The sequence below is a fragment of the Grus americana genome, chromosome 10 (assembly GCF_028858705.1).
Source record: "Grus americana isolate bGruAme1 chromosome 10, bGruAme1.mat, whole genome shotgun sequence".
Taxonomy (NCBI): domain Eukaryota; kingdom Metazoa; phylum Chordata; class Aves; order Gruiformes; family Gruidae; genus Grus; species Grus americana.
Window position 1 is genome coordinate 7,397,037 of NC_072861.1, and position 17,180 is coordinate 7,414,216.

General features: G+C 35.0%; 1 protein-coding gene across 7 annotated transcripts in view; it reads right to left on the reverse strand.

Moving 5' to 3' along the window:
- Positions 1-17,180, reverse strand: part of ENTREP2 (endosomal transmembrane epsin interactor 2) — a 143,747-nt gene that overhangs the window by 47,068 nt on the left and 79,499 nt on the right. For all 7 annotated transcript variants that reach the window (XM_054836270.1, XM_054836273.1, XM_054836272.1 and 4 more), the window contains 2 exons: positions 14,681-14,791; positions 6,366-6,497 (listed from right to left, as the gene is read on the reverse strand). In XM_054836270.1, coding sequence (XP_054692245.1) covers positions 6,366-6,497; positions 14,681-14,791 — 243 coding nt within the window. The remainder of the gene's footprint in view (positions 1-6,365; positions 6,498-14,680; positions 14,792-17,180) is intronic.

The following is a 17,180-nucleotide window of genomic DNA, read 5'->3' on the forward strand; positions in this document are numbered from 1 at the left end:
GCAGGAGCTCCCTAATTCCTTTTACATACCCACTAAATATAGATTAAAAAAAAAATCAAGTAAGCCAAAATAAAACAAGAATCTCTGGACATCGTCACAACTCAACTCAAATGCAAACTTTGGTAAATATTTAATCACTCCCTTGCCTCTTCGTATCATAGCAATGAACGGTACTGTCAATTCGGTTACGTGCATGAACATCAAACCAGGGAATTTAACATTCGATACAGACACATACCACACAGATGAAGCACTATTACCACAAAATAGTCATTCTTTCTGTCAAACATTAGATAGAAAATTATCCAGCTGTTCTGCTTACACAGAATTGAGGAATTCTATTTAAAACTATTTTGCTCTAGAAGGAAACAATGTACAGATCAATGCTTCTTGTTCCCACTTACTTCTCTGTCTTCACATTTATTTACAACATTTAAAATATTTATCCTTTTTTGTGAAATGTGTTACTTATGTTCACATTACCAAAAAAAAAAAGTTACATAGCATAAACCTAGTGCTTCTTAAGGGTTCTAACCTGTGCAACAACATTGAACTGGCAACTTTCTTTACAAGGCACTCACATTTTGCTGGCTCAATAGATTGTTTTCCTGTGCAAATAAAAGGTTCATAGTTTTTGAGGCTCTTAAGTGCTCTGCACTTTTGAAAGCTTAGTCAATATACAATAAAAGGAGTAAAATAAGCTTGCTGGTGTGTAAAAAGAACACTCTGTAATCAGTAACCCTGAACACATGGATCTAAACATCCACACTGATCAAGGGCTAAAATCAGCTTCACTTCTGCAATTCTGTGAAGATTATTTCTTTTCTCCTTGATTGACTTCAATTACAGTGCTTCATTTCCTATACTACTGTAACCTGAAAAGAGATAATGAGCAGTAAAGCTTTTTCACCCATGAAATTAGTGTCTGTGTACCTCTTTTATTCATGAATTCAAGGACAACAAGCCTTTTAACTCAAATTATAACTTCAGTTCTTCTAACTGGATATGTCTGAAAAACACCAGAAGAAATAGCTGCTCTAATACTAGGAAGACTCTCTTTGCTTACAAAGAATCAGTTCTGAACCATACAGGTCTCAATTGCACCCTGAACTGTAAATGGAGAAATGGCCAATGCTTCATAAAATAGATTTAAGGTATGAAAGTACAACACGGTACACTATTTTACATGGGCCTAAAATACTTACTATATTTTTAAGGAAGCAGTGCACAGCTGCTACTTAAGAAAAATAAACTCAAAAAGGTCTTCTCTCCTTGGATGCAAGTGTGCCTATCTCTCATCAACTCAGGTGTCTACATTAAATTTAGTACGGGAGATATGTTAGTTAGAGACTCCTGAAAGATGAAGGTTCCATAAAATAACTGGACAAGTGTGTAATAAGCAGATTCCAGTCATTCAAAGAGGCAGCTTTTCAGCCATGAGAGTTCACAACCGTATTCACTCATTGCCTAAGCTAGGAACAAAAACATTCACGAGGAAGGAAAAGTATGAGCAGACTATGTCTGTTATACAACTGTTACTTCGAACTTTTGAATATGTGTAGCTCAACTATTCAGACTACAAAGCCCACGCTGAATCGCTCTCTTTTAAGTGGTATCTAGCATGGCAAACATACTCCGAGCATAGAGAATTTTCAGTTAAGTGAACAACTCCAGCATTTAAAATCTGACAGGAAGTCACTTATTCTACACTTAGCTTTATCCAATTTTAAGTCGATTATGAAGTCTTTTAGGTAAGTCATTCAGCAAAATTAAATACTTTGCATTTGGTCATACAGGGACTCTGAGGTAAGTCTGTTCTCACAACTCTAAAGAACAGGTCAGGAGTCATCCTCCTCTGTTTCGCAAGTGAAAGCACGTTCTTCCGAATGGAAAAAAACCAAACACATGGGTAGGCTTGGTCATCAGGAAACTCATCAACAATAAATTTGGATTCAAAGGAGAGGAAAGGAAAGATTCACACAGAAGACTGGAGAACCCCAGGTTACATAAATCTCTATTAATGATGTCTAGCTTACAAACTAATGAATGGAATCAGTAACCTCAAAAAGACATTTGCTATTTATATTGTACTTTAATTTTAGCAGCTCGAAACCAAATATTTATGCTGAAAATAGAGGGGGGGATCAGCTTTTCCCCTAGCCAGCCTGCATAGTCACAAAACCATTCTACAGAAGCACTTTAAGTAAAGTAGGAAGCAATTATTTAAATAGCAAGGTCATAAATGAGCATACAGGACTGCAGGTATTGTGGGCTGTGTAAGCTGTTAAAAGTAATTAAAAATACCCTACTGGTTCATTACTAAACCAAAGCAGCATAATATTCTCCTCTTACATGCAAATATCAGACAGTAATAATACATTACAAAATAATTCAATCTTTTCAATATCTAACTTCATCCCCTCAAAACACAATCTCCAGAAGGTAAGCTTTGTTGCACGCATGTCTTTAAGTTTAGGATATTCTGAGTTTAGAAAGAAAGAATAATTTTCACTGATGAAAGCTATCAGGAAAATTCAGTCCTCATACTTTAATTAACATCACAAGAAAAACTCAGTGCCTTAAAATTTCATCTACAAACCAACACACTCAGTGCAGACTACTATGTCAGGATTTTATGCTCATTCAGAGGTAACACTGTTAAAAAAGGCATCTCTCTGTACGGGCCTCAACTTGGAAAATACTTAGGATGTTGCCTGAATATAATCAGCAATGTGATTCAGAGATGGTATGATTTTATAACTAGGTCTTTGTGTGTTTGTTTACATACGTGTGTGTGTGTGTATAGAAAAGACCTATCCTCCTGCATTTTTTCTGGTTTTACCTCAATAAAAGCCAGCTTGCCCAGCAACATCAGATGACTGAGAGACAGTCAAGAAAGTAATACACTGCTGATAAACAGACAGTCAATTTAGCCAAGGTGTTATGTAATACACCACTTTTAAATCTTCACCAATTTGTGAGCCTCTAAGAACTTTTCCAGTGGAGCTTCAGCTCTTTAGTTAATCCAAGCCGACTCCTAACACCTTTGTGCTCCTGTCCTGTTTTACAGTTCCTTTAATAGTCTACAAACCCTGGCATTTTTGGCCATAAACTATTTTATGCATTAGAATCACTCCTCTCATGTTTAGAGAGATGGTAAGAGCAAAATGAGCTCAACTGAAGACTTTGTGAGAAAGTGAAAAAATATTCAATTGCTTCCACACACAAGATAAGGTAACGTTACAAAGTGTTATATGCACATGATCTATTGGTTCTGGCAAACAATTTATCTCAAGTGACTGTTTTTCAGACATTTAAATAATGAGTCTTTTAAGTTTTACCCAAGATATTTCATATGTTTGACCTTCTAAGATTTTAAAATACCAAGTTCTGTAAGATTACATTAATTGTAAGGTAAGGCAGTCTATGTATCAATAAAATAAAACATTCTGCCATAGCTTCATGTTTCAGCTCATCTTTTTCTTTTAGGAATTTTACTGTAAGTAAAAAAGTTATCTTTTTACTGTAAGAATAATGTTACCTTTTCCTCTTCATTAATTTCATATCACAAAAGTAAGTCTGCATAAGATTTAACTAGCAGAGGACAAATGATTTCTAATCTTTCATCCTGTAAAAATTAATTTTTCAAAAATCATTAAATATTAAAAGGAATGTCCTGAGGCAAATTTCTTTGTATAACAGTATCCTCTCCTACATTTGTAAAACCATCATATATCTTTGATTATAAACACAATATCTCCTTAAACCAGAGCTCGCCTGAATCTATTATCAGTTTATCATTCACATTCATGAAACTGGACCTAACAGTCAATTGGCAAGAGCAAATAGTGAGGTACACACACTAGCCTTGCAAAGACATTTCTTTGAAGTATTCATCTTGATTTATATGATTTACTGATATTGCTTGTATGGGATATGAAATTCAGCATTATCAAGTGGCTAACACCAAGCCTAATTTCATATCAACTGAATTCAATCTAAGAGTGAACTCCCAGCATACACAGGACTGGTAGCCACTGTTGTTATTCCTTGTCCTGTTTGACTGACTGGGAACAAGATCAGCCAGGAGATACGTGTGCAATTGTTCTGTTCACAATGCAACTCCCATAGCTACTACCACTGAAAAAGCAGAGGTGACTTAGTGGAAACATGAGATTTTTACCCCACCCTCAATAAAGAGAAGGAGCACGAAACCTACATAATGTTATACACTATATATACACGCTATAAATGTACACTACATACACTATAAAGGTGTATAACCTTAACTGGCACTGTACACTTTTTCTCCCTCTGGCTCCCCAAACAATGAGCCCAAGTGAGCTTTTGGTACTAAAACATCTGTTCTCTTAAAATCACATTGTAGTTGGTAATTGCAATTCAAGAGGTGAGCCTTATCACTGTCAGTTGTTTACCTAATGAGCTGTAATCTTTTTTTTTTTTTTTTCCTTTCTCTCTCATGGACTTAGTAGGATGCTGTTCTTAAATTTACAGCCAGGAATACAGACCTGTCAAAGCCAAATAGAAAGCAAATGTAGAATTGAAACTGAAAAAGATTTAAGAAACTTTCTGGAAAAGTTATTTTCCTAACAACCTTCTATTAAATGAAAAATTCTGAACATACTTAATTAAAGCTGCGTTCAGACTATACTCATAGGAACCTCTGTGTTTAAATCAATCCTCTGCTAGTGCAAGCAAATATGTCATCAATTCCTTTTATAAATGACTGAGTTATATGTTAAAAGAAATTATACTTTGTGCTTCTATTCTGATTGCTGTATTGGTTAGAAACCTTACCCTAATTTCCAGCATATGCCACTTCTACTCACTTCATATGCTGACAATGTCCTCAAAGATAAACAGTTCTTTTCTCTCTCATTAAAATTTACTCTACTGACATATTTACAGCAAGCAACCATATGCTCCCTCAATCTTTATTTTTATAGGATCAACAAGTCAGCTTTTTCTGTATGACAGGTTCATGTTTTTGCATCTGTCGTACTTTGAAGAATGTCTTTCTGAGAAGTTATTTTCCTGCATTACCTTCTCGTGACACATTTCACTGAAACCGCACCACTGAATACAGTCCTGAATTTAGCATTCAGAGTAGCAGTTATTTATTTTTTGACCAGCAGTGTCAAGTTATGCTTCTATTCCACTTACTAAATTCCTGCTATCCAGTAGGTTTTTGCTCCCACAGTCTCCTTTATCACCCTCTTAAAACCTGAGGCAGAACTCTTACTTAATTTTAGGGCCATATCAAATTGGTTTAATTTCTACATGATCCTTATTAGTAGTTGTTTTTTTATTTTTTATTACCAAAGCTGAAGAAGATTTAGATATTTATTATATACATCTTGCAGGATTTCTACCAGTTCTGAACTTTAAAATATATCTTCAAATATCAATATAACTTAGCATTTTCAGGACTCATGCTATAGCCTAAACCCTAAGATCCTTATGACATTGAATTTCACTACTTTGCTCCATTATATTCTACTAACTTTATTAAAAAATATACTTTCAAACTGAGAGTTACAGATACAGAGTTAGTTCTGTTGATCATGAAAATAAAACCTAAAATGAATCAATATCTGTCTCTCAGGTTAAGGTTCTTTTCTCTGACCAATTCTTTCACGGATTCCTTCCTGTTTTCCAAACCAGCGTAACACCATGTCTTGCTAGTTTGATGACAATGAAGTGAAGCAATGATGTGGGCGATTACACTGGGATATCTCACTCACAATATTCTCAATATTTGCTCTCAGTTTTTTATCTGGGCAGCTGTTAACACAAAAAGCTACAGAATTTAAACTTCTTATAATATCACGGAGCAGTCTATAAGCATGTTTCGAGCATTATCTCCAAAGAACATCTACTATTCTCTCCCAAAGTAACTTCCATCTGAAATACTGCTAATACTTTGTGTTAGCAGTACATCATGAAATACTTCATCGTGCTAATTGTGTTTCTTTGCAGTCTACCACAATATTACTAAACAACACCAACCGCCATCTTTGATTCTAGCTTTCTTGAATAATAACATGAAAGAATCCAAGATACCTGTTCTTATACCTTCTAGCATCAGTCATAACCAATTATAACTTGTTTCTTAAATAACCTCTAAAAAAATAATTACCTATACAAATACAGGTATTTTTTTACAAAACCATTTTTATGCAAAGAAGCACTAAATTCTGTTGAAGATAACTTTTTTTTTTTGCATGTAAGAGTGTATGAACACAGAGAACACCAGCTGCTCTTCCTTTCATCACACACTTCTGTCTTGCCAAGTACTCACTACTTAAAACTGAAATAAACTATTAATTCTTCTCATAGCGCACCTTTAGGGTCAGCCTCACAACATTACATTCCTGTAGAGGGTTCAGTTTCAGCGTTTCTCCCAAGTTACTGCAGCCTGATGTTTGATGCTGCATTTCACAGCAAACACAGACGCCATCACTATCAAATTTAATCTGTGGAGGGGAAGAAAAAAAAAAAGGTCAGAGAAAGTATAAATTAACAAAAATACACTTCTGAAAAATTATATTTACACTTATTGTGACAGTAATGACTACTATATGCAAAATGAAAATCTCTATAGAGAACCCCCCTGAAGCAGAATGCCTTCTATCAGCTAATATAAGCTATAAAACCAGGTAAAATACAGAAAGAGGATACAATACCAAAGAAGAGTGTTACCTTTTATGCGCCTCTCTGAAAAAAAATTGCTTTCCAGAGTACTGGAAACCAGAGTAACTCAACTGAATAAACATCAATTCATACCCAATAAGGAAAGACAAAAAATAATAGAAAAAAGTCAGAAAATATATGAAGCAATCATGATCACAAATATAACTTATACTTACACATACATGGAGAAATAATTACAAAAGAAACCATGACATATACTTGAAAAAAAGAGAACACCGCATGAAAAAAAGTGGAGGAAGTAAGTGGCACATGTAATCTCCTATATATTTTTACTGTGGAATAGGTTTGCTCTCTGTTTTCCTATGTTCAGTTTGTCTTGAATACAATAAGTATTCAATGCTTTTACATCTTAAAAAGCATTATGCATTTTATTCTTCAAAGACTTGCATTAAAGCATAACTTGCTAAGAATACTGAACCCTGATCATTCTCAAAAAGTAAATTAAAGTTAAGATATCTATGACTGATTCTAAAATAATCCCATTCAGCTCAATGATAATATTCATTATACTAATTCTGACTTCCTCATTTAAACAAAAAACAAACCCAAACAAAAATCCCCAAACCAAAACCCACAGCAATTCTTATATACTGCTTCCTTCTAACAAAGGCTTTGTAAAGTCAAAATTTAACTCCGTACATGTTTCTACCTAGCCTGTTAATATGAACTGTCATCGCTTTAAATCTTCTCAGTTGGGTATTTCTATACTTTCTCTGTTCCCATTCTGCAGGTTATTTAAAGGGCTAACAATGGGATACAATACCTTACTTCTCCAAGTCACTAGTTGCAATTCAATCCAGGTTAGTATTGAGAAAAGTAATTAGTATCACATGGGAGTTCCTTGAACTATGAGATTAAAAATACCAGATCCCAAGAATGACACTTATGAGAAACTTGCATGGCTTTTCATGCAAAGAATAAAAGATTCAATGTACCATTCAGGCATACTCAATCAGTCCTGTATTTCTCAAGTAAAGATGGAAGCAGAGTGGCTGGATGGTGAGAAATCCAAATCACCATGTTACTTACTCTTTTACATTAAAAAAAAAATAGTTTAAATTTAATTTTTCCAGACACAAATCCACAAAACGATTCCAAATGCAAATACGCATTTACTATTTTAATTCAAATTCTCCCTAGGATGTTGCCAACTTCCTGAAAAAAGATAGATAGTAACATTCCTTGTAGAATTACTTTGCACAGCCTTATACGTAGAATCATTTCAACAGAATATTTTATTACTGCCAAGACCTTAAAGAATGTTTAAATTGTTCATATAATCTGAATGTATTTAAATATATGTATATACACACACACACACACATATGTATTAGTGTCACCCTTGTCAGGCTTATCTAGTACTCTCTGCTTACATCTTACATGCTGGTGACCACAACAGCAGTTGTAAGAGCAGAAATAAGAGTAAATTTAAAAAACATTATAAACTTTACCAAATGAGATGCAGATAAATAAATGCTTGCCATATACAGTGATGAAGGCATGCTCAGGGCAGGATATTATCTCTCAGTGGGGTTCAATTCCTGAGACTCCAGATTGCCCTCTAGCCAGTATAATTTGTAAAAAGGCTTTGAAAAAAATCTGAGTATGTAAATTACACCATTTCCCACATACTCAAAAGCAGCAGTGGAAATAACTGGCTATGGCAACTCACAGAGACTGGTCATACCCTAAGCCATAGACACTGTAAAAGAAATGAAGAAAAAAAAATATAGTTTGAGCACCCTTACAATAGTTGTGCTGTTTATTTCTAATTAGCATACAATTTAATTCACAAAGCTGCTTTAACAATTTCAGACAGTGGTTTTATTCAATTCCTGTTAGCTTTTAATACTCTGTTTTAAACAGTGAAAGATCTGAGCAAAACCCAGCTACGTGGTTTATGATCAGATAACCTCAGCTCTTCAAATCAATGGAAAATACAAAGCACTAAACGCCACTGGGGAGGTCTTGCTCCTGAACCTCTCTGGAAATGGTGTCAACTGTTAGATAAATGCTACAGAGGAAGTTCGAATCTTACACTTTGAATTTAGAGCTGTGTCAAAATCAGTGGCCAGAACGCTACAGCACACCTGCTACACTAGCACCAGGCATACAGCAAATCAATATAGTCTTCAGCTGCTAAAGAGTTGTGATAATGAGGAAAATGGACTTCAGACAAAGCTATCTACTGCAAGATCATTTATTCTGATTCATGCTATCCCTGTTCATTGAAAGATAGCCACTGACTCATGATGGGATGTATTTGACATTTCAAATACGAAATACAGATCCCAAGTCTACTTTTATCTTTTGTAATGAACAGGTGTCACAGAAATAAGGCTGAAAAGAGAAATACTTTCTTGGTCAAGATTTTCTGTCTACGAGAGATTGCCGATTTATTCTGAAAGATGTTCCGTAACTTTGTACTGCCTGGTAACTCTCCCTTTAATTCAATTCTTAAAAATAGTTAAAAGAAAATTCTTTACATGAAAGTTCCTGCCAAACATAGGGACATTTTAAAAATCATGGCATATTCAAAAATACTTAAGATTTCCAAGCAGACTGCAAAATGAAATTTTAATCTTGAAACTGGGCTATGCCATTCATCTCAATGTGACCTGCACTTGCTTTGCTTTTCCTTGCTGTGTCTATTCCAGCTAAACGTAATTCAGGGAAAAAGGAGTATTCCTTTACATGTTACTATAATCACAGGATAATTTCAGCTGTACAACTGAAAAATAAATTATAAGCAGTCTTTCTATACAGAGGTAGACACTATCACTACTTTTCCGAATAATAAGCAGCTGTAAAATTGATTAAAACTAGAGCATTTATTTTTAAACAAATAAGCGACTTACAATAAGACAGGTACACTCAGTAAAGACAAATGAAGACTAAGAAATAAAACATCATGAACAAAATACTATCTTATGCAGTAATAGAATATAAACTAAAATATATACATTGCTCTACCCACATATGTTAAGCACAATTTTTAGAGATTCATTTTTTGAAAAAGAAATATGTAAGACAGAAATGTTTCCCATACACACATTAATGAACAGTTTTAGCATGTAATTGCTCTGTACAGATCCTACTCTCACTGACTTAAAGCAGTATCTTGAGGTTTTGGCTGCAGGATCTACAGCTAATCATGGAAAAAAATTCCAATTAAATTTTCATAACAAGACATTAAAGCTACTGGTATTTTTTGTTCCTCAGTGTTGTATGTTGCTAAGCTGCAGGATAAAGAGCACAAATACTAAATTTACAAATTACACATTCAAAATGCTAACATATGGTGAGCACATTTTTCATATTCACACAAAAATATATATCTTATGGAACATACAATAAATCCCCAGTGTTTAAAGCAAAATAAATGCTTCTGAATTTATCTAAGTCCACAATGCAGTGGATACTATTGTCAGTTTTAAAGCCATACATTTGGCATGAATGAGTTGGACAGAAATACTACAAGTAAAGCAGAATTTATTTTGAATTTGACTTTTGTGCTGTACCGGGCTTGGAAATTTACTAGTGTATCTTTGTCTGGCACAGTTACATGGAACGTTAACTACATCTCAAACTGCATGTCTACAAAAGCTGGATTTTGACTCCTAGAGCTGCATTGTCGTAAAGTAAATTTGTATCCTAGAAGGCAATCAAAGGATTTAGAGCACTCTGATAATGTACACTCAGTTACATAGTGAAGGACTGCACAGATCTACAACACTAAAGCAAGCCATCTAAGGAATTAACATGAAATATAAGCTTAGAGCAAGCTTTTAAGAAATTGGTATTTTTCCTTATTGAGTGAAAAACAGTAATAAAATAATTAAATATCTTCAACATAATACGCTACCAAATTCTGCATCAAATCCTGCACTTAATCATAAAGCAGTATTGCTCACTACAGTGCATCTCTCCCAGTGGGCGGTCTACAAGACCAGAACTCTAGAATATCATACGTAATAAGCACTTCAACATGGCAATATAACATATTCACGTGCAAATCCCCAACCTGACTGAAGCGTGATTTTGAGTAAAGTAAGGGCTGGGCAGAAGAAACTGTATTTTTTGAAACAATTATGATATGATAAACAGTCACAATGAAATTAAATCACCTTCATCTAGTACAACACCCTGTGGCAAAGCTACTTAGTATTTCACCATGCTCTGAAAATTCAAACTCGCAGTTTGAACATTTGTTTTATCATCTTTTGTCAGCTCAGCATTTCACCAGTCCAGAGGAAAGTTGGCACATTCCATCTGTAGCAGGAATGAAAAGCTTGGGGAAGTACTAATGAAACTTAACTGTTGCTTTTTAATTTACTAGCCAAGCACGCTGGCTTTGGAAAAAAAGCAAAACATTATTTGGAAGATTCTTGCTTAAGTGACAATCTTCCATTAACCCGAAGAAACAAGCAAAGGTCTCCTTTGAATTCTGCCACAGGAGAACAATTGGGGAAAGCACCTCCTCAGGAAGTTCCTACATGCCCACCCACCAAACCTCTTATTCCCAAAATGTCTACCCAAGGGCAAAGCCTACTTCCACCTGCAAGCCCTCTGCCTGCCCGCTGAGAGTATTTGTTTGATACCATGCCCTTCCCTCAGGGCTGATTAGAGCAAGACTAGAGAAGGCAAGACAAAGGAGGGAAAAAGGAGGGCAAATATACAGTTAAAGAACCCAAGGCTGTTTTAAAGTTCAGATCAAATGTTGTCCCATGAAAACCACTGAATCTAGGATATTTTGAAACATTACATTTCCAAGTGGAAAACATCCCAAACAACTGAAATGCAATTCTTTCAAAAAGCTGAAGAAAGGGGGGGGGGGAAAAAAAGAAGAAAAAGAAAAGAAGAAAAAAGCAATTCTTCCTGAACCAGCTTTTATTTTCCTTCTAAATTTCACCTTATCAAAAAAGAATTTATTCCTTTTAATTTTCATCAATGATCTGAGAATTCAGCTGCACAGCTCAGTCACTGCTTACTTCCGCAGCAGTAGTTTTCCTATTAGAGGTGATGATTCTGACCAAAATTGGAGACAAGACATGGGGTTCATAACCAGAAGAGAGGTCACTGAAGAGAACATTTAAAAGACTAAAAAGATTTTCTGTTGACTTAGATCTTTTTCTTAGTAGTGAACACCTAACCACTGGCTGGAGCTATTGTTTTCTTTGTCTACAAATGTGCTAACTAAGCAAGTTCTGTTTATTTCAACTTTCTGTCCCTGCAATGCCACTTCGTTGATTCTCATTAACTTGATTTTCCTCCTTTTGTCCTACACCTCTATTATAGCTTGTATTAGAAGAAATTAGTCTGAGTCTTTCTGCTCGGCACAAAGGCCTGTGAGGAATCCTAACACAGATACATTATCACAATACATCCCAGAACAGAGATCACATATGGCTAAGTGGCATTATTAAATGATAAACACTGTCAACATGTTTAAACATAGACTCCAATAAGGGCATACATAATCACAGTTATCAGCAGTCTGAGTGGGCAGCTGAATTGTAGGCTTAGGGATTTTGCAGTAAGTTTTGCTGAGTAGCCCTTTTTGCTAATGGCTGCCCAAAGGGAACTACAAAAGCAGACATACACATGCAGCAAAACCCAGGCGTGCACTCAGCTGCGACAGCACCAATGGTGCTGTTCTTGCTACATGCATTCCTTTCCATCTGGGACAGGATGTGCTGTTTAAATTCTATTCACAGAGCTTACAGGACATCTGTCAAAACTGTGTCAGTAGTGACACTGGTTACTACTGAGTCAGAGGTGAAAGACTCCACATGCAAGTACAAATGGCTCCCCTCAGCCACATATACATACACTTTCTTTTTCTTTTTCATCTATTACTGCTGTCAATTAAATCTCAAAATCAGTAAGTAGTTAAGAACATGTTGGTTCTGAAATACACACCTATAGAAATTGTAGGGGATTTTGCCAACAATGAGCTACTGAGCAAGGAAGAGGTAAATTCATGTTTCCAAAAGTCCAATGTTCCTTCCTTTTTTTTTTCTTTAGGGCTTTGATACTATCCTACATGAAAGATGTGGCAAGATGGCATTGCTTGAGAATATGGAACACCACGTATCAACCACCAGAGCATGATGTCTAGACACAAGCCTAAGATATTCATTAGAATGATGCTCCAGGTCAAAATACTGTGTTTGAAAATTATAGCAGGTAGGTCACTGAATATAGTTATATAGTTGCATTATAAAGTTAGGAAGGCATTCATTTTGAGAGACTATTCTTTCTTCCATGCAGAAATGAAGCCATTGTTGGAAGTCTTTACAGGAAGTTCTCATATAAACGCAGTCCCTTAAAGTAACTTGTAAATAGTCCTAGTATCAAAGCAAGGTTCTTGAAACAAATCAGTAAGTTTCACTTCAAAGATCTTCCACAAAAAATACCTATGATACTTCTTTTTTTCATGAAAAAAAACTAACAAACCCCACAACAAAGCAAGCTATTTTCCCACTGCGCTCCAAAGTACAGCATGCATCTTTAACAGCTCCAGATTCCACCAGTTGATTTTTCCAGCTCTGCAGTGCAACTCCAACTCCGCATCAAAACGAGAGCCAGGAACTTTATCAAGGGTTTCCCAGATCAAACATTTTATAGGTAAAACTCTTCCTTCCTCTTTTTGGGTCACTGCTAGTTTTCCACTGAGTCAGCTACCTGGCTCCATCCATCTGGTTCTATAAAGCTTTACCCCAATCACACCTGGAAATCGCAAACACTGTAGAAAGCTTAGCAGAATACCTAAACTTTTCCAGACTACCTAGCTGATGGAGCTGCAGACACACGCCTCTAAAACAGGATGGGTGACAGGAAAACAGAACACAGGCTTAAAAGCTGACTAAACAAACTGCAGGCATGAGACAGGTCACACCCAAATGGTTTCCTGTTCTGTATTTTTCATGTGCCTTTCAAAATATTTGCCAAAACATTTTATATTATTTTAACTTAGTTTTATTAAATAAACTGTGTGCAAACAGAAGCCTAAAGGGTTTTACTGGACAAAAACCTTAGAACAAATGGAAAACAATGGCTGAATAGAAGAGGTGCACAAGCGTTTTGTGGAGTCATCTGTTGGCATCTCTGTCATTCAAATCAATGTCTTGGGGCATGTATATGCACATATTCCTAATACTTAATGAATCCTATGATTCATAAACTCATACAGTTTAAACAGTTTGTTTGGTCTACTGACAGCCAGATTATACTAAAAAGATCGTTGATCCATTTGTCAATCTTACAATTTAATGTTATTTCCTGATTGGAAGGGGGAAATCATTATTTTATTATCTACTTCACATCAGATATTTCAGACATGAGTTTAGTTCTGTAAACATCTTTGTAAGTTTAAGACAGAAAATATGTTAGAGTTCAATGTTCATGCCTTTTTTCATGAGATGAAATCATAAAGACTTTAGGTATACTGTACCTTTTAATAATTTAGAGCGTGCCACATCAAGATAATTTCTATTATTCTGTATTTTATTTAACATAAGTAACATACATTTGCTTTGGCAATTAAAAACCAAATAATTTAGACTGGCAAATTAACATACGCCTACTAAAACATTCCTATCAGTACATGTGTGAAATACACTGGCTGTATAAGGAGCTATTGGATGAAGTCCTGATACTGCTAACATTAAATGGCAATCACTGCATTACTTCGATGTGGCCTGTATTCCACCTATTCTAATTAAGCGTCATTTGTACCATGACACTAAGAAGCAAGTCATTCTAATAGTACAACTTATTTTTTGAGGTGACAAAACACCGTAAAGGCATTAGCACTGTAACTCTAGATGGCTCTACTAAACACATACTGTTTTGAAAATTAAAGGAATATGTGTATAAAAAACAAACAAATGCAAAATAAAATCCATTGCCCTTTTTAAGAGACTTGTTTTTCATTACTCACCAACTGACATCCTTCCAGGGACTTTACCAGCTGAGCATTCTGACAAGAGAGAATGGAACCAGCCAAGTTCAGCATTACGCACACTGCAGACAGCAGCATGAAAAAGGTTATCTGGAACAAAACCAAACAGCCTATTATTATTCACTGCCAGAGGCAAACAAGAAAAAAATATCATTCAGACGTTCAAGAACTTCCAGCCTGTCACACAATTACATGGATGGTAACATTTTATACATATTAAAGAAGAAAGTAGAATATTCTTTAATGTGACAACATACTGAGTCTCACACTGTAAGAGAAAGGTAAATCAAAACTAGACTTGACTATCACCTGTATATAACCTCTAGCCATTTAAAAATCATCCATTTATCTCCCATTTTTATCACACTGAAAAATTAATGGGTTTTATGCATGACCGTTAATAACAAGTAAGATTTAAAAAAAAAAAGTATTTTTATTAATCAATAGTAGTCTCAAAACAATTTAAATCCCTTTTGATGAGGATATGGGTATCTTAAAGAGGAAAAGTATTTGTAAATATCAAGTATCATGAGTTTGTATGAGTTGGAGGAGGAAGTGAACAAAATTCTGGATATATAGAACTATTTGTTTTTTTAAACAACAATCACAATATAAGCAGCATTCTCCATATCAACTACCCATTGTGTTAATTACTCCTTTTGTCTCTTTCCAAAATATGCCAAAACAATCATTGACTTCATTGCATCAGCTTAACTATCATTTTATTGCTTTAAATGTAAAAAACCTGGCCCAGTGCGGGCGGACAGAAATCTCAATATGTAGGGAACTCAATATGTAGGGAAATAGAAAGGCACAAGCACTACAAGGGCCAGAATAAACATGTGCTCAATATGTTGCCACCTTAAATATTCAGTGTTCATCTTGCCATATAACACTCATGCTCCTATTGAGTTATCCGAAATTAGTAAGAAATTCTCTCGCATCTTTTTTCTGTATTCATGCCCATAGTTTACAATCTTTCCGGTCGCTGGTCTCACAAGATGTTACCTTCCACCAATGCATATGCTACAAATATTTTTGGCAACCTTAAATCCAAAATGGTTGAATCTTTTTTAGTGTTTTTCAAATGAAAAACAAGAATTTGAATAGTTTCAACTCTTCACCAACCTAAGCCTTACCTGACATAAAAACTCCCAATTGATACATCTAAGGGTTAAATTATATCTCCATTGCATATTTTGAAAGAAAACAAGACTTCAACTATTTTTACAATTTAACACTCCTATATCGTGTGTATGAAAAAGAATCTGTGACAAATCTGTGTCAAAGTCAAAACTTCTAAAATAAAAGACATACTGCCATCATATAATAATGGGCAACTAGATAATGTCTGTGTGTCTATATATTATAACATATGCAGACAAACACTGATACTATTAGTATAAAATCTGAACTAATGGATACCTTGCAGACTCAATATTTATATATCACCTCAGTTTATTATTTCTTAATTTTTGTATTTTTTAATCATTGTAACCCAAGAGCTTTATGCACTTATTTTTGCTAAGACAGGCCCAAAAAAGCACCTGATCCCAGATTACAAATTTCAAAACCAGCCCCCTCCATGCAATTTATTAAAAGCAAGCTGGTGAATTTTAAGTCTATGTGATCGAATTTCAACAGTTTAGTTTAATACAGCTAGAGCTGGTCTTTGAAATTCCTACCATAACTCCTTCCCAGTCAAAGTTTCTGGCTGGCTTTAATTATAGATTTACATGTACAGTTGGACTATCAGTAAAATGGGAATGTGACCACAAAACCTTTTTGAAAAGTGGTTTGAAATTTATTGATGAAAAATCCTCTTCAGAAGGGTATGTGTTCTTTTCAGCATTTCTATTTTGGAAACGGTCTAGATTCATGCCATTGTTTTCTCACTAAACTTATAGAGTTCTCATTTGCCTTATCAGTCATAAACAAAAATGTTGTATACATCAAATTGAATAATTAACTTAAGTAAACCGAATAATGAAGGATTATTTGTGATTTTATCTTTAGCTAAACTAAGAAGTTGCTTCGTTTCAACAGTGCCTGGGATATTCACTATGATTTTGTTCACAGTCTTAGGACTATACCTAGACATTTGATGTAGGTATCTTTCCCTGCTGTGCTGGAAGAGTTATACTTCCCAAAACTTCAGAGAAGGGTCAAAAATAAATTCACAATTCAAACAATTTCTCAACTGATTACTCTCTGTTCCTTCATAAAGCTGGCAGAATGCAGCAATGTAAAAAAGGCTGCACTGGTCCTGTGCTATGATAGAAGATCTGAAGAGGCATCCCAGGAAATAAGGAAGGGCAGAGCTACACGAGGCTCCCCTTTACACTCCCTTACAGGCAAGAAGAATCTGGCTTTATTTTCAAATAGAATAACATTAGCTTCAAGCAGAAATGATGCTCAGAGCAACAGTACTGAACATCATCCTTCAAAAGAATAAGAATCAACCATTAGATTCTTAGGA